The 21,438-nt window shown below is 43.1% G+C and overlaps 1 protein-coding gene across 1 annotated transcript in view; it reads right to left on the reverse strand.

The window, feature by feature from the left end:
* Positions 1–21,438, reverse strand: part of LOC102462943 (translocating chain-associated membrane protein 1-like 1) — a 52,336-nt gene that overhangs the window by 5,368 nt on the left and 25,530 nt on the right. The window contains exons 3-10 of the mRNA XM_006132197.3: positions 19,366–19,484; positions 15,309–15,425; positions 15,162–15,220; positions 14,188–14,272; positions 13,883–13,953; positions 9,450–9,554; positions 1,204–1,347; positions 365–525 (exon numbers count right to left, since the gene is read on the reverse strand). Of these exons, the coding sequence (XP_006132259.1) occupies positions 365–525; positions 1,204–1,347; positions 9,450–9,554; positions 13,883–13,953; positions 14,188–14,272; positions 15,162–15,220; positions 15,309–15,425; positions 19,366–19,484 (861 nt within the window). The remainder of the gene's footprint in view (positions 1–364; positions 526–1,203; positions 1,348–9,449; positions 9,555–13,882; positions 13,954–14,187; positions 14,273–15,161; positions 15,221–15,308; positions 15,426–19,365; positions 19,485–21,438) is intronic.

Here is a 21,438-nt window from a genome sequence, read left to right on the forward strand (position 1 = left end):
ATGAAATGGAACTTTAAGAGTAATTTTTAAAAAACTTTTCAACCTAGTAACATGCAGCATTTATGGAGTCTATCTGCAGAATTCAGTGAAGGACATCAACTCTAAAAAGAACTTTAGCTCCGTGAAGCTATTGTTAATTTTGGGTTTTTTTATAGTGCGGTATTTCCCTCTGTTGGCTCAAGTTGGCAACAGGCAATATAGCATCCCATAAGTAAGTATGCTTTGAAGCTGACTATTTTTTATCTTTGAGGGAGCTAAGAGTGACATCTGTTTTCACTATATAATAAGAAATGGATGATTTCAAGAAAAAAAATAAGCATAACATTTGTTATATATATTTGAAGTGACTGAAAAAACTACTGACCTTTGTTTGGTTCCTTTTTTGTTGATTTGCTCTTCGTGTAAGTGATTTTTTTCTTAGGAAGCTGGTTCTGGATATGCTCTCTCCATTTCTTCAGCTGAAAATTTATAAATTTCCACATCATCCAGGCCTGTGTTAGACAAATTGCAGCCAAGCAACTAATCCTAAAACGTCAGATGAAAATAAGAAATTAGATACAAATTTTGATTTTACATTGTTACACAGCAAAGCAGCACTAAATATCCATTTTAAAAAGCAGTTGATCACTCCTAGAAATTAAACCTCCAATGCTGATGGAAACCAGATGTGGCAAAGGGTCATATCCAAGACAGGGCATATAACATGCATTAAATAAATGGGAGCTACATGTAAGCACACCACAGAAAAGTATCCATGCTTATCAAGGAACTATGACAGACATCCTTTACTGGCTGGTACCAAATTGTACAACAGCGCCTCCTCTGCCAAATGATATAAGAATGAGCTTTAATAACATTAGTATACAAATTCCATTTCCTTTCCACTGCCGAATGAACAAGATTGTTGGGATGCAGGTTAAACAGCAGAGCTCCTGGTGAAAAATTAATGTGACTTAAAAAATGAGCATGCAAGAATGAGCATGTTAGAAGATTGCTTGGGTTCTTCTAAAAAGTTTATCAAAAGTGAAGGCACTGATATCTTAAAAGTACAGTATGTCCATAATTGCCACAGGGAAAGTTTAAAGCAAAAGCCTACAAGATGTTGCACAGTAGTCATATCAAGTCAATTATAAAAAAATACTGGAAAAAAAAGATTTAGCAGTAACTTCACTCAAACATGAAGGTCTACTAGCTTTATTATACCTCACAGTGAGAACATTGAAGTTTCCGTCTGCTATGGAAAAACCTGGATTCTCTACTCTTGCCAGACCAAATCCAAACGTGAGCACAGATAAGGTTAAGGTCAAAAGACGAGCCATTACAAACAGTAAAGCCCAAAGGGTAAATCTGAAAACAAAATAATAAAATTAATGTGTCTTTCCCCTTTGTCCACCACTTTTCAACTTGTTTAGCTGCACAAAGCCACCTTCTGTTAAGCTTCCTCGAACACTGAAATTTAAAATAAAAAAGAAAGGTATATTGAGATGAACAACAGTTACAGGAATTCTAGATCTAGTCCTTGAACTACAGTGAATTCTGCCTCTTCCCATATATATTCAATTATACCTCAAATAAAAGGGTTTTATATAAAAATAAATAAAAGCACCCAAATCTGGGTGAATTTCCCTGATCAGGAAACAGATCCAAGACAGGAAGTACATGTCAGATAGCTGTAAATCGGATACAAGTTAATAAGGACATTATGAAATCATGGAATTGAATTGACCAATAATACCCAGGTACTAAATGAATGAAATGTAAGTGGTTGGGAAGACAAAGACAGATTATTCCAGTAAGAAGTGTACAGGTCAGGAAGGTGGGCAGGGGCTCGGGACAGGTGGGCAGGAAGTAAGGAATTGCCAGCAAATGGAATCAGTACTGAAGCACTATCTTCCTTGGAATCTGAGAGGTGTACCCCCCAAAAAAAGACAATTACCACTGTTTGACCCATATCTAAGGGATTCCATGCCAGTAGCCAGGATCAAGAATTTAAGGTCCTCCAGCAGACAGTAATTTGGGGAGGAGCATAAATTACTGATTTACATTCTGAATGATACAGTCTCAGTGAATATCGATCACACCGCTCACAGAATTCAGTAAGGGAAAAATTAACCTGTTACAAATTTGGAGAAAAAACCCTATAGGTTTCTAATCAGCTGATCAGAAGATGGCCTACTAAGATGGTGACACTTAATCTAACAGAATACTACGACAACATAAAATATAGAAAGCAGTTCTCATTAAAGATTTCAACAGTACAGAAGTTTTCAAATCATGTCCCTTAAAATATTATTGGATGAACAACTAGAACTATTTTCAAAATGAAGAAGGCGTTAAGAATCTCAATTCAAACACAGTTTATTGAATTATTCTGAAACTAAAAAAACACACTCAGACTGTGCAGTTCAATCAGAAGTTGCTAGGGATTATTTTTCCTCCTAGCAAAATAAGCCAAGGTTTGTGGAAAGCTGTTAACAGTGGGAATCTATAACCTTAAATATGAAGTCACTAATAGCTTAGAACCTGTGTAGAGAAATGGCTCTTCATGGGGGTTTATTGTTCAAGATTATTTTTATTATAATCTTACTTTTTCTAAAACACTCAAAATGCTTCTCTAACTAATCTTTTAAGACAATAAATAACTACCGGTATAAAGAATGGAAAACTAAGATTATCCAAATAATGGTGTTTTATATTCAAAGGAAGATTGTCCCTATCCTGAGAACACATTGTTGATAAGAAAGAAAGGGGAATACAACATGTTATTTGTATAACAGTAGTCACCAGATGTCTGATCAATATTTTAGTCCTGTTATATTGGTTGCCACACAAATAAAAGTAGAAGTGGTCCCTAGTCGAGAGAGCTTATGGCCTAAGATAGGGGTGGGCAATAAGCCAGAGGTGGTTTGCCAAGGTTGGGCTGCCACTGCTTTCTTTACCTGCGCCTCTGCACGTATGGACGCTTGCGGCTCTTTGGCCACAGATCACTGTTTCTAGCCAATGGGAGCTGCAGGAGGTAGTGTCCCAGTTCACGCCACTTCCTGCAGCTCCCATTGGCTGGGAATGGCACTCTGTGGCCAATGAGAGCTGCAAGTGCCCAACTTGTGGAGGCACAGGTAAAGAAAGCAATGGTGGCCCGCCAGGGGCTCACCCTGGTAAACCACTACTCTAAGATGAACATATTAAAAAAAACTAGGGGAAAGAGTTGTTTGTTTTTACTACATTTGCATTCACACATATTTACCTTCTCCAAATGATCTTCAGCCTAATTATTTAAATGCTGGCATTAGAAGTTGCTACAGAAACAGATCTTGGGAAGAGATTTGGAGAGGAAGATAATAGCTTACAAATCAGTTGAAAGAGGACCATGTATGCATAAGAGGCTGTGTGCAAGAACATAAGATCATATTTGTAGAAGTCTCATACAAGTGGGAAGTCGAGTTTGGTACAGCTGGGAGCATAGAAGGAGACACTACAAGAAAGGGGAGTGGATAAGTGGAGCTAATTTGTGAATAGACATGAAGGTTGGAATTTGAGAAGAGTGTTCATATGCATGCAGATTGCCCCTCTTATTAGTTGCATACTTCTTTCTCGCAGGTCAAGTCTACACTGGCAAGTTACTATGTGTAGTAAACTTAGTAACTTTACAGTCCCCAACACTGTAACTTTGGCACGGTCCACACTGGGACCACCTCCATGAGAAACACAGAGTTTGTTGTGCTCTGAATAGTGTACTGGGGTGCCAGCATGGGCACCTGACTGGCCGCTGGCAACCTACTTACAATGCCTGATCTGGATTCTGTGGTCATGTGTTTCAACTCCACTGCACTGCTCAGGTGACCAACCAGATGACCAGGACCTGCCCTTGTGTTCTTTTTTAAATCTGAAAGTTCCTCTCCTGTTTACTTGATGACGTGTGGTGTGTTCTTAGCACGTATCTCCAGATGACCATGCCTGCTTAAGATTCTTGTCTTGGAGCCAGACTGAGGTGCTAGATGTCATCAGCATTTGGGAAAAGGAGGCAGTCCAGTCCCAGCTGCACTCCAGCTGTAAGAATTACAATATCTATGGGCACATCTCTAGGTGTATGACTGAAAGGGGCCATGACCAGGACTCACTGCAGTGTAGGGTCAAAGTGAAGGAACTGTGTGCAGGAATATTTGGAGGTGACCCCACCTCCACTCCGAAGACTCCCATAGATAGCTCGGAGGCTTCCAGCAGTGGACTGAGACGGAAGAAGGAAGTTGTGGCAGAGTGTGCTGAAGGAGAGAAGGATCCAGAGCCAGAAGAGGAGTTGGCATTCTTGGGAGACTTGTTGTCAAGAGCTGTTTTGTACCACTGAGGAGGCGAGCTACTTGTTGCCCTCAGAGCTGCAGATGATGCTACTGGTAAGTGGTCATTCAAGCAGCTTGCTGAGAGCGGGAGGGTTACAGAAAGGAGGCTGGGTTCGGTGTGATGCTGCTACCAGAAGAGAGTTGGTGATATGGTGAACAGACTGTTGACACAATCGTACATCTTGGTAATCTGCCTGAAAGACCTCATCAAAAGCTTCATGCAGCTGCTGTGCCACCCTTCTCCTCAGATTAGCTGGCAGAGCAAACATATTTGACCTTGAAGGTTGATGTTCCCTCACCGCTGTACCGTCAACTGGGGAGGAGAGACTATCGCTGCACAAAGACAAGCTGCATACAGTCCCAGACAGAACCAAAACTTGAGTAAAAGACCCTCTTTTGCTTTTCTGCTCACCGTAAGCAACAAAATGTCTTCCAGGGTTAACATAGCCTGTGGAAATGAATGGCCATTACTAAAACCTTCACTCTCTCCTCCCCCTGCAATGTTCTCCCCAATTCACACCTGCCCAGAACACATCACAGCCAGAAGCAAATGAAAACCCCTGCTCCCCAGTACCCTATGCAGCTACATCAAGGGATTCTATGACAAGGGGTTCCCCTGCCCTTTCCCCTTCCCAGTTGCATGAAGGGATACTTCCACCCATGCCACCATAGCAAGGGTTTTCCCTGGCTCTTTCCCAACTGCACAAAGGATTTCCCTGAGTGCCCTTAGTGATGAACTCACCACACCATTGAGAGGTTCCTGATGTTATGTATGTTTGCTCTGGGACAGGCAGTGTTAGGCATGTGGACAGTGCAAGTATTTCAAAGGGGTTGGGGGCAATGCTGTGTCTAGTGTTAACAATGGGTCTTCTGTGACATGTTGCAATTTTGTCCTTGATAGGGCCAGCCTCAGGTCTCAGGAAGTTCTAACACCTGCAGAGGTCTGAGATGGGCTTGGAAGCACCCAAGAGAGACTTGAGAGGTGTTTTTGCGAGACATCCTGAGCCATGCAGATGCCAAACTAAAAAAAAAAAATAGCAGACATGAAAGGACAATGACAGGAGGTGTTGGAGGCAAAGGAGGAGCAAGGAAAGAGTTAAAATGGATGTTCTCTTTCTCACCTGTTAATGTTATTTGGTTCCCTAAAGTGTTAAAGTGTTATCTGTTAACCCCCTATCTCTTCACTGAGTGAGCGCAGAAGAATGTTTGAGGTGGACACAAGAGGTGGGAAAACTCTGAGGTAAATAGCAGGAGTAAACAACAGTGCTCACCGCCCCAAGAGGCCCAGAGACTCAGAAGCTTCACGTGACTGATCGTTAAAGGAGAGAGGGACGCAGACACAGGTTGTTGGTTGACCATCAAGTGGAGCCTCCCAGAGAATGCCCTTTGCTCTGATCACCTGGCCAGCCAGCTCAGGAGTCAACATGGGAAGATCAAATACCATGAACTGCCTTCTGCTTGCCTTATCATCCTTCCTGGGACTGTAAGTGTGGTTGAGTGTATGAGTGAAATCCCTCTCCCTTCCCAGTCTGAACTTAATAAACAAACCCTTTACGCTCCTATGTGGTGATCCCCTCTCCTTAGTATTCAAAGCAGTTGCAATCCACATCCCCTTGCAACAAGAGGGCGTGGAAGGAGAGCACAGAATGGCTCCTAAGCATTATGGAGTGGCAAGTGAACACACTGGAGGCACTGCTAACACTGCAGATGGAGCAGATATGCAACTTGCCCACCCTGCAGCCTGTGTCCCAAAACTTTTCTAATACCACCCCAATGCAATTTGGGCACCTCTTTGTCCCTGGATGCCACACACCACACCTGCCCACTGGATCAGGCTCCCAAAGGCTGCGATGCTGTCAATGCCAATCCATATGCAGCTTACCCCTGATCAATTGCAGCCCTCTTTCCACAGCACATCAGATGGCAGGGCTGAGTATGAGCCATGAACATATACAAACCTATGATTCTTAGGGCATGCCTCACTTCCTACCTCCCCCTGCAATACCTCCGTCTCCCACAGTGCTGATGTGTGTTTCATGGTTCACAGGTGTCCTATGTTTACCTTGTGTGTAATAAATTAAATCAATGTGTTTCAAAGAAATCTTTATTCCATTACATGAAAGCAAGCAAACAAATGTACTCCAGCAAAGCTATGGTCACTGTGGGGCAAAGTCCAGTGCACGAACCAATGACAAGTAACCCACTAGCAATGATGCCACTGCACTCCCATGAATAGCAACAAGTTTTACTGACTTTCAGCATAAAATTGCTGTCTCGAGGCATCCCTGATTCTTATGATCCTGCGCTGTGCTCCTCTACCAGACCTGGTCTTAGGCTGTTCAAACTCAGCCTCCAGGTGCTGTGCCTCAGCAGTTCAGCCCTTAGGAAAGCTTTCACCCTTCCTTTCACAAATATTACGAAGGATACAGCACAAAGTAGTAACCACAGGGATACCATAATTGGCGAAGTCCAGCTTCCCATACAAACTTTGCTAGCAACCCTTCAAATGGCCAACAGCACACACTCCAGAGTCATTCTGCACCTGCTTAGCCTGTTACTGAACTGCCCCTTGCTGCTGACAAGGCTCCTCATGTATGGTTCCATGAGCCACAGCATTAAGGGGTAGGCAGATTCTACACGGATAACAATGGGCATTTCCACTTCACTTAATGAGATCTTCTGATCCCCATTTTCAGCTTCCCAAAAGATTCATGTACCATGCACTTTTCCGGACCAGCCTGTGTTCATGTCCATGAAATGCCCACAGTGAGCCAAAAATGCCTCTGATGCCCCTTCTGGTCAATGTACTCAGAGGCTAGGTGGTCAGGCCCACGAACTGGAATATGCATGCCTTCCACAGTTTGAGAAGCCCAGCTGTGCAAAGTCATCCACAATTTCATGCACATTGCCCAGAGTTATGGTCTTTTGGAGCAGGATGCTATTAATGGCTCTGCACACTTCCATCAGCACTAGTCCAACGGTCAACCTTCCCACTTGAAAATGATTAACAACTGAGCAAAAGCTGTTTGGAGTAGCCAGCTTTCAAAGTGCAATTGTCATGCACTTCTCCATTGTAGGGCTGCTCTCATTTGCGTATCTTTGTGCTGCAAGGTGGGGGCAAGCTCAGCACACAATCCCATGAAAGTGGCTTTCTTCATCCAAAAGCTCTGCAGCCACTGCTCATCATCTCAGGCGTGCACGATGATGTGATCCTACCACTTAGTGCTTGTTTCCCCAAGCGCAAAAGCAACATTCCAGTGTGATCAGCATCTCTGTGAATGCCACAAGCGATCTTGTGTTGTATGAATGTTCTGGGATTCCTCCTCATCACTTTGAAACTTCAGGAATAACTTGACTGCTATTCACGAAGTGCTAGTGAAACCTATCAGCATTTTCATCAACACCTGGGGATCCATTTCTGCAGAACGAGCAGGCACAGCACACAGCACAGAAGCTGTTAAAAGATGGCACAGAAGCCAAGAGGTTGCTGGGATGCAAAGCAACGCACCACAAAGCATTGGGACAGGACCCAAGATGCCCATGCCTCCCCACAAACCTCTGTGGCAGAAGAGATGCTCGATGGGATAGCTGCCCAGAATGCACCACTCTGAAAGGCGCTGTAAGTGCCACAAGTGTTTTCATGCTAACCCACTAGCAACACTGTAACTGAGTTTACTTCCTCTACTCTCATTCTAACCTGTCCTCTTGTTTTTCCCCTTTCCAGCTTTGATACAATTCTCTTTATAACTTTACATCTCAAAATAAGTGAGTAAATCACTCAAGATATAAAGTAAAATTGTTTATTCTATGCAATTTGAAATTGTCAGTATTTTACTTTCACTTTCTGTCCACCCCTTGCAAAGAAGGGGCAGAATATAAAACTGGTAATGCACAGACCGACTTTCTTCCTATCATAAAGGTAATACACATTGTTTAGACGGTGCATTTATTACTATAAAATACTAGTATAATTCTGACAGTTATTTTGTATCGATTTACAAAAATGAACAAAGTTCAAAAACAGAAATAGATTCTGAGAGAGGTGTAATCGTTTTGGAGTCTATACTATTTTTATTCTAAGGTGCACTTGTTTTTAAAACAAAGATCTCCATAAATATACTTACAATTAAAAACATATCAGAGCAGGTAGGCATTTACAACAGAAATGGTTTACATATTCCTCAAACATTATTTTATGAAATATTACTTGAAAAATTTGAAGTTATATATCAGTTTTCTCGATTCTACATAATGACACTAGATCAGGGTGGGCAATAATTTTTGATGTGGGGCCCCTCCAAGAATTTCGAGAGTGGTCAAGGACTACATGCTTACATGATATTAATGGAGAAAGTGTGGAGTCTGGGATGGAGGTTGGGTACAGAATGAAGTTTGCAGTAAGAGACTGGGATGCAGGAGGGGACGTGAGATCTGGGAGGGAGTTTGGATGAAGGAGGCAGGTTGTGACCTCAGGCAGGGGCTATGAGGGTAGGGCAGCAGGGAGTTGACACTTGGGATAGAGAACTTGGGTGCAGGAAGCAGTACAAGAATTTGGGTTGTGACCTACAGCAGGAGGGTTTAGTGACCTGGGGCAGAGGACTAGAGTGCAGGGTCTGGGAGTGGGTATGGTGCAGGAAGAGAGGGCAGAGGGTTGGGCGGGGGGAGGGAAAGGGCCTGGGTTGTTCTTCAAAAAGGCAGCTCCTACTGGCCAGAAACCAGCCAATGGGATTATGCTGGAGGTAGGGGCAGTGTGCAAAGCCTCTCTCCCCTCCTGTGGGCTGACAGCTATTCAAAGACAAACAGAGCCCCACAACTAGTTTTCTGAGTGGCTTCCAGGGGTGAGGTGGGCAGGGAGCCTGCTTGAGGCTCTCCACTGCATCTGTGGGCCAGATCTGGTGGCTTGGCAGTTTGGATCCGGCCCATGGGCCATATTTTGCCTAGCCCTGCACTAGACTCCTCATGAAATGCCAGTAATATTAAGATCACAGATATAGCTTAGGATGTGTGATCTCCTAATGTGCTTTTTATGTTATGGACATGCAAGCACATTTATGCCAATAGAAATTACAATTAAAGCTCTCAAAATTAAAAAGAGATAGTACATGCAAAATTTACCCTTTTTGCTTGTTTTCATCACTGAAGTAGAAAAGACGTGAGGCATGAAAAATGAGCTCCACTAGATAGTGAGGTACCAGCAAAATTAGCCCCAGACGTTGAAGGCTGTAATGGAAAACGAAGGTTCTTTATTTTTAACTGAGGTACTTCAACATCCCTGTATATTCACACTTGTGGTGCCTTATGGTAAAACCTGCTTCTCACATTGCCAGGTTGAATGCTCCCGCTCCTGCTCCCACCCTACTCCTCAGTATCACAAAGCTACAGTAGGAATAGAGCCCCCTCATCATTTCAGTTCCTTCCACCACAAAGGCAGAGACAGAATAAATATATTTTCCAAGAGGGAAAGACAATGGGAAACGTGACTAGGCAGAGCTCTTTTGAAGAGCCTGGGTTTTTTTCTTTTGAGTGGCTCTGTTTGCTCCCATTTATGGAATACATTAATAAGCAATGCCGAGACTGACCTAGAGGTGGACCCAGCGTCCTAGTTGAACAGACACAAGCACTGCTTTGCCAAATCCAGCATCTTCCCTAGAAGCCAAGTCAAAGCATAGTGCTTTGTGAAAATATGCACCACAATTCAGACTGTCTGGCAAGTTTCAGCAATATATACCTACCTAAAACAAGCAAAGGAGACAGCCACACCTGTCTAGTGGTCTAACTGCAGCAGATAGAAGAATGTTTGCCAGTATGTAGTTCATCAATACATTGGTTAAACCAGTGGTCCCCAACCAGAAGATCAGGATCTACTGGTAGATCTTGGATCCTATGACAGGTGATCCTGACTGGTTTGGCTGGGAGATTAGCAAGTGCCAGCACTTCAGCTGCCCCGCCCCACACTGCCCTGCTGCTCCTGCCCAGAACCTCAGCGCTGCCCCTGGGAGCCTCCTGCTTGTTGTGCAGGTGGGGAAGACAGAGGCAGGGGCACCTATGTCACTCTGTCTCCCTCTTCTGTACTCCATCTTCACAGAGTGAGGAGGGCAGGGACTCAGTGAAGGGGTGGGGTAGGGCCTTGCAGAAGGGGCAAGGCAAGGGTACTTGGGTTTGCGGTAGATCCTGGACTGACAAATTAAAAAACTGACCTTGAGCTTGAAAAGATTGGAGACCACTGGTTTAAACTATAGTTTGGGAAGAAATCGTATACCTGCTATTGTTCGTAGCATAAGCCGTAACCATCTCAATTATGTACAAAAGCTTTTAGTTCTGTCTAAATAATAGGCTAGGGTCCTTCTGACATCCAAACTACGTAGGACAGATTTCCACTGATTAGAGTGCAGCTGCAGGGGAAAAAAACCTGGCAAACTAATGACCTGTTGGATGTGGCAATCAGACACCATGTTACATAAGAATCTGAGGTCAAGTCTGAGAACTACTTATCCTTATGAAAAGTGAAAGGTGAATCAGCCATAAGGGCATTCAACTCACTCACTCCCCTTGCCAACGTGATAGCAATAAGAAAAGCTTTTTGGATAGATAAATGGTAGAACACTCAGTCAAGAGTTGAAAAGGCCATTTTACCAGCATGACAAGCACCAAATTCAGGTCCCAAGAAGAGAAAGGCTCTCTAACTACACATCTGATAAGCTCTTCATAAATCTTTCAATTGAACAACGAAACAGCATTCTACCATCAACTAGACAGAGTATGATACACTGAGGGTATGTCTACACTACCCCGCTAGTTCGAACTAGCGGGGTAATGTAGTCATCCGCAGTTGCAAATGAAGCCCGGGATTTGAATTTCCCGGGCTTCATTTGCATGAAGCCGGCCGGCGCCATTTTTAAATGCCGGCTAGTTCGAATCCCGTGCCGCGCAGCTACACGCGGCACAGAGTAGCTAGTTCGGATTAGGCTTCTAATCCGAACTAGCTGTACTCCTCATGGAACAGGAGTTAGGATTTAGGAGTGGAATTAGGAAGCCTAATCTGAACTAGCTACTCCGTGCCGCGTGTAGCCGTGCAGCACGGGGTTCGAACTAGCCGGTATTTAAAAATGGCGCCGGCCGGCTTTATGCGAATGAAGCCCGGGAAATTCAAATCCCGGGCTTCATTTGCAACTGCGGATGACTACATTACCCCCGCTAGTTTGAACTAGCAGGGTAGTGTAGACATACCCTGAGAGAGCTGTCAAATGATCTTTTATTGATGAGCTAATTAATAAAAGAATGAGAGTGAAATATTCCAGAACACAAGGAATGAAAGCAGACAGGGCCATCCTCACCCATATGCAGAATATGCAGCTACATAGGACATCCAAAATTTTTGGACACCACTGGGTCTTTAATGTCCTCCTATCTCTTGTCTGTAGCTCTGCATCCTCTGGATAGAATCTAGTTAATTTAAAAGTGACAAAGCCTGCCAGACCAATTAGCAGAACATGGAACCTGCGAAAGGGCCATTCAAGTGGTAATGAAGCCATTTAACAGGCATTTCCTAACCCCAGGTATATACCACCTGTTTCTGAATTTACTGTGTTAGTCAACAGGACTGGAGTTTAAAATTTGCTTTAAAACTATTTCATTGGTGTGTTGCTGAAGATTATAAAATCATCTCTCTAAAAAAAAATCATTCCCCCATCCCAGGCTGCGGTTTGGCATAGGGGCACCAGCTTAATAGTAATACATAGAGCCCCATAAATCCTTAGAATAACCCTGGAAGCAGATGCAGGGATTCAGATCTTCCCTTCATGCAAGCCTGAAATCTAGAAGCGGTTTTGGCACTTTAAAAAGACCACTAGGCTGGATTAAACAGTTAATTAGTATGTCCTGCACAGGTGAAGAACCTGACTGTTAGAGAGTCACAATCAGACTGCCCACACCATTTGGTGATGCTACTATGGGACCAAGGAAGACACATGCAGACCCTGCTGACAGATGAAGATTAGTAAACCATTGCTTACATAGCCAAACTGGGGCAATGAGTAACAGCCTTGCCTTACTCTGACAGCTTTCTCACTACCATCTGGATCAAGAGAAAATAAGAGGAATGCATATAGAAAGCTCTTTTCCCAATGCAGAAGGAAGGCATCTGACAGGGACTGACTAGGCATGTCAATGTGTAGTCCACTACAATATTAACCAATAAACCTTGTTTTATCAGTTAATCTTATTGGTTAATCTAATCATGCACTCCCCTCCTTGCAGCAACAGCCAGAACCAAAGGGCATGAATGGCTCAAGTTAGGTCACACCAACAAAATCCGTCTTTCTGAACCCAGAAGTGAACATTGAAACTGATTCTGGCCCTGCAGCACAGGAGTTCGACAGGATCAGGCAGTTGCAAAGCATGAAGAAAGGTATTGATGCTGGTGGCCAAATTATCTCTCAACTGCTCCCCACCAGAGTCAGGGCATCTGGAGCCCTTTGTTCAAACTAAGGATGTTAAAATGCATTTAATTATGTTATCATGTAACCACTGAAAATTTCAGTGGTTACAATTGTGGGGAGGGGGGGACAGCTCCCACCTGCAGCCCCAATCTGCTGCTTCTATATCAGAGGCAGCAGCATGGGTGGGAGGGGAGCCAGAGAAAGTGGCCCCTCAGGAGCTGATGCATGTAGGGAGATGGCTTCAAAGCCTGCCTCCTGTTCTGCTGCCTCATTAGTTAACTGTGTAAAATGGTTATACTTTCACATCCCTAGTTCAAACATATGTAGCCTTAGGAGCTTTACTTAAGGAGCATCCAGTCTCAACATAGCATGTGGGTTCTTGGAACCCTTTAGTCCTTTGGAACTGCTGGAAAACAAGATCTGTTTTAGACTTTGGATCTGAGAACTGTTCGTATCCAGAGGGTGAGGCCTTGGGAGTTTTCTTGAGAAGGACGAACTGTAAGCAAGTCTTTGGGAGAAAAAGGTCAGCAAATCCAACACCTAAAGAAAGAATGAGCTTCTCCCAGGCTCTCGAGGCACTGAACAGTCATCAGATGCTGGAAAGATAGCCAGGTAGGAAATGCATCTTTTGAAACCTAGGTTCTTCTGTTTCTTCAATTCTACCATTATGCAGAACTGGAAAGAATCACTAACTACATAATAATAATGCTAACTACCTCAGGAATAAAAACCTCTGTTCCAAAAAGACCAGAAAAGTTCACATCTGTTCAGACATCTGGAAGGAACTGAGGCGGTGAGCAGTGTTCCCTCTAAGCTGCTTGGCAGCACAGATACATAGGTGATTAATCAGCCACCCAGCTTAGCGGGAACACTGGTGGTGAGGGCGCATTGTCTCCTAAATGGCCTTAGCTTAGTATATCCTGATGATGAAGGGCTACGAGAGCAATCTAATGGACACTGCTATGAGAAGGTTTTACTATATAGCACCACAATATAGCACAGTAACCATAAATGGGAATATGAAGAGCTATATGAAGAGTAGTAAAAAATATCTGATACTAGAACAATGAAGTAAAATTTTTCAATTAGTATCTATTTACAAATACTTACTTTAGTACATAGGCACCAGATATGTGAGCAATGTAAAGGCAGATATAGTATAGCTGTCTTGGTATATCTTCCTAAAATTAAGAGAAAACTTAATGTTAAATTTTAGCTAAATTGCTTTAAAACCCACCATATTGAAACGTGTCAACCGTCCTTATCTTCCTCACTGCAATATGTCTCTTTGTAGGCAAAGTAATTCTATTTGAAATATGCACCCCATGAAAGTTTCCCAAAGATTACATTAGTAAACAAATCAAGCAATAGAAAATTATTTTTTAAAATAAAGTAGCAAAGGTTTCAATTCATACCTTTCGAATCTTTTGAAAGTACAATTCTGGGAGTGCATGAAGCCAATAGGCAATCTGGCAGACATAGAAGAATTTTACCTGAAAACTAGACAACAGTTTAGAAGGGAAGAAGATTAGGATGTTGAGTGTTTATGTTTTTAAAGGGCACAATGTTTCATCTTATTCCCTCAAAATAAGAAATTCCGACCTATAATATGCTTTACTATAAAGCAAAGGAATTGCAAACAGAAACTGCTTTACAGTAGTTGATAAAGTCAAGAAATAATTTATTGAATACATCTTTACTAATTCCCTTTCTATTTGCAAGTTCTAGATCACCGTTTGGGCCGTTTGTTGTTTTTAGTTTGGGGAGTGGAGGAAAACACACCCACTCACCATCCTCCATCAGTAATGGTTTAATACAGTGGTTTTCAATCTTTTCGAGTATACGGACCCCTTTTCAATCTATTAAAATTTCATGTCCCTCGGGGTGGGGGTGGGGGAGAAAAGGAAAAGAAAAGTAAGGAAAGAAAAAGTAAATAAAAAGTAAAGTAAGGATTGCTCCTTATTTTTAAACTTTCCACTGACACCCCCCCTCCCGCAGTACCATCACAGACCACCAGGGGTCTACAGACCACAGGTTGGGAAAACCATTGATTTAGTAATACTGACTCAGGCAATATTACTCTAACCACTTTTGCATATGCTTAACTTTACACTCATTGAAATTAGTGGGGCTACCTGTATGGTAAAGTTAAAGTTAAACACTGGTGGCAAACATTTACAGGATGGGAGCCTAAATTACCACATTAAAAAACCCAACTCAAAAACAAACCTCAGCCACCAGCTGACAGCTTGCAAACATTAAAGATATACAGAACGAAGGATTTTCAGCTATTGGTCACTAATACAAATGAAAACTGTCTACACTGTTTGTATTACCAAAACAAAGTTCTGGTAGCCAATTATCACACACCTAGAAAAAAAATACTTACAACATACGAGAATGGGGATAGTCTTTCCATAACAAGGTAGGGTTTGTCATGAATTCTTCCTGGAAAGAAAGTTGTCATTTAAGAGCTTTCATAATATTTTAAAGGTGTATTTTAAAACAAATACAGATAGCAATTTGACTTACTTACTGCAGTCAAAATACTTGCTCCCCAGACAAATGAAAACAAGTAGAAAAATGCTAGCTGCCCCGATTCATTGAATTTGCTGTGCTTCGTTTTTGACAAATGGAGACGTCTATTAATTTTCTGAAAACAAGAAACATATTTAGTGATATTAAATAAACAGATCAACAATTTATTTTTATCTTTGTTGGTAGGGGAAAAGAGTAAGCTACTTGGCATTTATTACTTAATTTAGAGCTCTTTACTTCCAAGATCTTCTAATCCTCACATTAGGCTCTGATCCTGCAAAGTATTACAGGTGTGCTCAACTTTACTTGTATGAGATACTGAAATCAATACGAGAAGTACTTGTGTACTTAAATTTTATCATGTGTATTTTTTTTCAGGATCAGAGAGCCTTATTAACTTTGTTGGGGTCTGATGCTGCATATGTCATTTTAATGGTTGTTTGACCAGGCCTTCATATTTTATGGTAATGGAGCTTGAGCATTCATATATAACAGTGAAAATTAATGGTGGGCAGCCTGAGGGCTGCATGTGGCTCATTTGGGTAAATCACTGATGGACTGCCAGACAGGTTGTTTACCAGGTATTCGCACGTCTGGCTGCCCACAGGTCCTAGTGGTTGTAGTTTGTTGTTTTCAGCCAGTGGAAGCTGCAGGAAGTGGCCTGGGTTGCAGGGACTTACTGGCCACCATTTCTTGCACCTCCATTGGCCAAGAGCCACGAACTGTGGCCAGCAGGCGCTGTGGGCGGCTAGACCTGCAGAAACAAGGTAAACAACCTATTTGGTGATCTGCCAGCGGCTAACCCTGATGAGTCCCATACTGCCTGTGGGCTGCAGGTTAGCCACCACTCATGAAAATACTGTAACATTAAGCAAGTCATAAATTTGAGATGTTATTTTGCAAAGAGGCAAAAAAAGAAAGCCTAGAAGTTTCCTACAAAGTTAGGTGCTGACTATCTTGCAGCTTTATGAAAGTTCCCCTAAAACTGAGGTTAAAAAAAATGGCATGGAAAACTAACTGAAAAAATCATTAGGTGTTAATCTATATTAAATCAAAATATTTCCAGTAAAGCAACAATGGAGAAAGAGGGACAACAATTTTTTTGATTTATTTACATTTTTTGCAATTACTTCCAATTTAAAACTTTAGATCAGGGGTCAGCAACCTACAGCATGCATGCCATAAGAGGCACATGAGCTGATTTTCAGTGGCACACTGAGTCAGTGGCAGGAGCTCAGCCCCCGCTACCCCAGAGTCACAAGGCTTGGAGCACCAGCTCTGGCTTCTGGGCGCATGTAGGGTTGCCAGATGGTTGAACCAAAAATACTGAACACCCGCCCCATCCCCAAAAAAACCACTGGGAAAAAATTCTGTTGAAGAAAAAAAAGGGGGGGGGGAGTTGTTGAGCAAAAAAAAAAGGACTCCAAGACTTAAGCAAAAAAATAAAATAAAATAAAATAAAACAGCATTAAAACAGCATGTTCCCTTTATGAGTTTGTGCAGGCATAGGAACAGGGGAGCGGTTAAGCACTAAGACCCAGGGGAGTCATTGCTTCCCCTTGGTCTTTTTGCCAGAAGCCATTTTGTGCCAGCAGCTTTGCGGAACCCGGTAAGCATGGGGTCGGGAGTCTGGGGGGCCGGGAAAGGGTTGGGGCGGGGGGGCAGGCCAGGCGCTGAGTGTTTGTAGGGTTGCCAGGTGCCCGGGATTTTCGCCTCCTGGCCAGGGGGGAAAAAAAATCAGAAAATACCGGACATCTTAGGTGTCCGGTATTTTCTGAATTTTTTTTTACTGGACAGGAGACGAAAATATCAGACTGTCCAGGTGAATACTGAACACCTGGCAACCCTAGGCGCATAGGAGTGGGGGAGGTGAAAGCCCCGACTTGCGACTCCCCCTGGTATCTCTGAGAGTCGCCCTGGCTGCCCACTCATCTCTACTGGGAGGCACAAGGACTCTGCGCAGTGCTGGGAAAGTTTCCTGCCCTTTGGGATCCCTACCCCTGCATGTGTGCTGCTGCTGCTCCATCTCCCCAGCCCTGCTGGCATGGGGAAGAAGGAAGCAATGGGGTGGGGAAGTCTGCCCCTGGTGCCCCCAAGAGCTGCTCCAGCCCCCAGCCCACTTCCATCAGGTGACACAGGGACCCTGGCAGAGCCACAGGACTGAGGTTCTGCTCTCCACATGCATACCGCTACTGCTCATCCAGCCCCAGCCCTGCCGCCTTGCAGGGACCTGCGGGGGGGCGGGAACAGGCTGCCCTGCCCCCGAGGCCCAGCTGGGACAGTCTCTGAGTAGCGGCCACTGCGTGAGATGGACGGGGGGGGGGGGGGGGGGGAAGAGAGAAAAATCTTGGGTGTTGATGGCTGGGGGATGATGAGGGTGGGGGGAGGGGCTGTGCAAGAAAGAAGCAATGGAGTGGGGGAGTCTGCCCCTGGTGCCCCCTGAGAGCCACCCTGGCTCCCCACCCACTTCCACCAGGCAGCACAGGCACCCCACACAGAGCTGGGACCCCCCTACGTGGAAGGGATCAGGGAGTAGAGGCCACGGGCTGGGCAAGTGGGGGCTGGGATGAGGAGTTAATGGGGGAATTGGGAACTGGAGTATGATGGGATCAAGCTCAGAGGGTTGGGGAGGTTTGGGGAATAGTTGTTTTGCTTCTCATTTGTGTGGTCCCCAACTGCTTGTTTCCCATCACTGCCATAAATAAAGAAAACATTGAAATCTTTTGTAATGGACATAAATTAATTTTAATTTAAAAAGAAGTTTGATAAACTAACATGAGAAAGTTAAAACACTTAATCTGTTTAATAATTTAAATTAAACCATTCTTCCTAGCTGCAACACTAGCAACATGGCTTGAGCCTAATTATGAAATTAATGGTGAGTTTCCATTAGCACTGGTGGTCTGCGGAAAGGTTTGCACTGAGGTGGTCCATGGACCAAAAAGTTTGAGAACAACTGTGCTAGAGGGTGAGTGCTGTCTGGGCTGTGGTTCCCAGGGCTGGGTGGCAGTGAGGGCAGCTGAGAGGAAAGGAAAGTGGATGGGGGGACCCCCCCCATCCCAAAGCCGTGTTGGCCCCTGGTCTCCTGGCAGGAAGGAGAGGAAGCCATGGACCAGACCCCCCATGGGATTCCGCCCCCAGCAGGGCTGGACACTTTGAGGTCACTCACTCGTCCATTTCCCTGAACACCCCTTCCCTAGCCACCTTGACCTCAGCCCATGCTGGTGATCCAGCATCATGCTCCCTGCAAGACTGGAGCCGGTGCTGACTTCCTGCGGGGGTGGGGGAAGCCCTGAGGCTCCGTGCCGCATCTGGCTTCTGGGGAAGCGTGCATGTGCTGCTCCTCATCTCCCTATGGGAAAAGCTGAAGCAGAGCCTAGGGGTGCACCAAGTGGGGTGCACAGTATAGAGCGCTCCTCCCCCCAGTCCCAGAAGAGCAGCGCAGCTTAGGGCAGGAAAATCTCAGCACACCACTTTTGAAAGGTTGCTGACCCCTGCTTTGGAGACATGAAAGATTTTATATAGTGAGTATACTACTGTTTTTTTCCATCCCCTTATTAATGTGGCGAATACTATAAAAGAGTCAGAAAAGCAGATTAAATATTACTTAAATGTGTAGACACATTTCCCGAATCTAATATTTATATCAAATGACAAATGAACCACCAGCATGTGATGTGTAAATATATTGCAGATTCTCATACAGAGTCAAAAGCTGGCTCCCTGTGCATACCAGCTCTCGCCTGCCACCCTGCACTCTCCAGAAACTAGTGAATGCCAGGAGCTGGCACCCTGCTCCCAGGGAGCTAGCTGCTGCCGCCTCTGATACAGTGCAGGGTGGCAGTGGGAGCTGGCATTTAGCTGTTTGGGAAACTGATAAGCTCATGTTCATCAGTTACTCATTTAAAAAATTACACTCTTGTATCCCTACTACTTGTTTTATTTTATTTTGTAACATGATTTACACACATGCTGGTCGTTGAAGAACAAACATGTAACAAACAGCCTAAATAAAGAATGTACATAAATAAATTATACCCCCATTGCTAACTTACATCTAGTATGTATTCTTGGATCACAGCATGAAGAATAATGGCTATAAGCATGTAGAAGAAGATAGTGGCAATATCTTTTGGACCGTATTCATATAAATGAATTGGCTCACTCTTGTCATCTGAAAACAAAGCTATAAATTACTACAAAAATATTTATTTGAAGAGAATACATTTACTTATGAAACATTCTGTACAATAGAGAAAGGATAAATATCTGACCTACTTGTTCTCTGGGACATAGCACCCTACATAGAGCTCAACTCCAAATTCTTGTGTCCTTAGCAAATGAACTATATTCTCCCCTCAAATAATCTGAAGCATTCCCTATCCAAATACAAACAAAACTATAACTGTAAGACTGGAGGGGAAATGGTGTGGTTAGCACCACTGTGTGTCAGCCTCTTATTAGTTTGTTCTGGCCTAGGCCATAGAAAATATAGAGACTTGGCAGAATTCTGTATCAAGAAGCACGGCTGCATGGAGAAAGGATATTATTTATCATAGTCAATGTATAGATCTCTAAAGCTCAGCTTCATGAATCAATTATAAGTAATTTACTCTCTCTACACATGATATTTTTCAGGCTACTAAAATGTACAGAACTAGAAAGATCTTCCTATAAATTAAATGTAAGAAACCAAATACACACTCTATTGATATGTTAAAGTTCAATAACAAAATATTCCAAACCAAAGCTTGTGTGAATAATAAATACAGGAACACATTCAAGTCACATTAAATAAAGACAAGAGAAACATGAAGAAATCTTTGTAGGCAGAAACTGAAAGGAAAGAAAGAACCAGGAAAGCCACTTAGTAGTCTCCAAGTTGCAGTGTTCTTACACTAGTCTAGGTCAGGTAGACAGGAATGTTGTGGGACCACATTCCACTGAAACTTAAGGCCTGCTGGTTTATTGCATTTTTTCTTTTTAAAATGTAGGCAAAAAGGCAGTGTCTCAGATGCTGAGAGTAATGAGAGAAAGTACAATTCTACTGCTTGTAGCCAAGCAATTCGCCCCCCCCGCCCTTTTTGGAGCTAGGAAATGGAAAGAAAGCATTCACCTACATAGTCCATAGCCATCACTACTTGCAAACAGTAATGTAAGAATAAATTAGCTGGTGGTTTCTGCTAATCAGTGAAGCAAGGTGGGTGGGGTTAATCTCTTATTGGACCACCTTCTGTTGGTGAGAGACAAGCTTTCAAGTTATACAGAGCTCTTCTGCAGGTAACTTGAAAGCTTGAGTCTCACCACAGAAATTGCTCCAATAAAAGGGTATTCCCTACCCACCTTGTGTGACTAATATCCTGGGACCCACACAGCAAACAAATCAGTGAAGCAGTCATTTCCAGGCCAACACCAATGCTGAAATAGTGCAGTTGTTATCATTCAGAGCTGTTATTTCAGTCCATATGCTAATGCTGTACCATTTACTTTTGGGAGATAATCTTTACAATTATGAAGGCACTTCATTTTAAAGAGCGAGATCTTAAACTGAATATAATAGGGAAATTATAAAATGAAGGGGCCTGGATGTGACCCGTAGACCAAGTATCCCGGCCAAAGTTTTCAGAAGGATAAGTTATGTACATGTCATGGAGACAGTGAAGTTTGCTCTTTGAAATGTGTCTCATGTTTACCACTCATTAGCTATTTGTATATGTTTTGGGATTATTTAAAATGTGAATTTATTCAATCTCTTTTTTTATTCTTCAGTATTGGTTTTGTTAAATACGTTTGAAAATAGAACTAAATGTTGTACCATAGAACATTCACATTAGTATTTTATAATAAAACTAGAGAAATATTAAATTACAAATATAAAGGCTTTTTGTTCAAAAAGATGTCACGCATAGTTGGGATTTTTGCCCCTAGACTGGGAAAATTGTATTTCTCTGTAAAAACAGCAAATCAGTAAACATGATATGAAAATATTACATAACAAGTATTCATTCCAGAGGGAGGGTGAAGAAAAAAAAGTGTAAGGTCCTTTCAGGTACAGACAAACTATTTTTATTATGGACAGTGCAGGTTACAATGCCTGTAAGTTAAGATTGTCTGACATTTACCATTTA

The sequence above is a fragment of the Pelodiscus sinensis genome, chromosome 18, assembly GCF_049634645.1.
Source record: "Pelodiscus sinensis isolate JC-2024 chromosome 18, ASM4963464v1, whole genome shotgun sequence".
Lineage (NCBI taxonomy): Eukaryota > Metazoa > Chordata > Testudines > Trionychidae > Pelodiscus > Pelodiscus sinensis.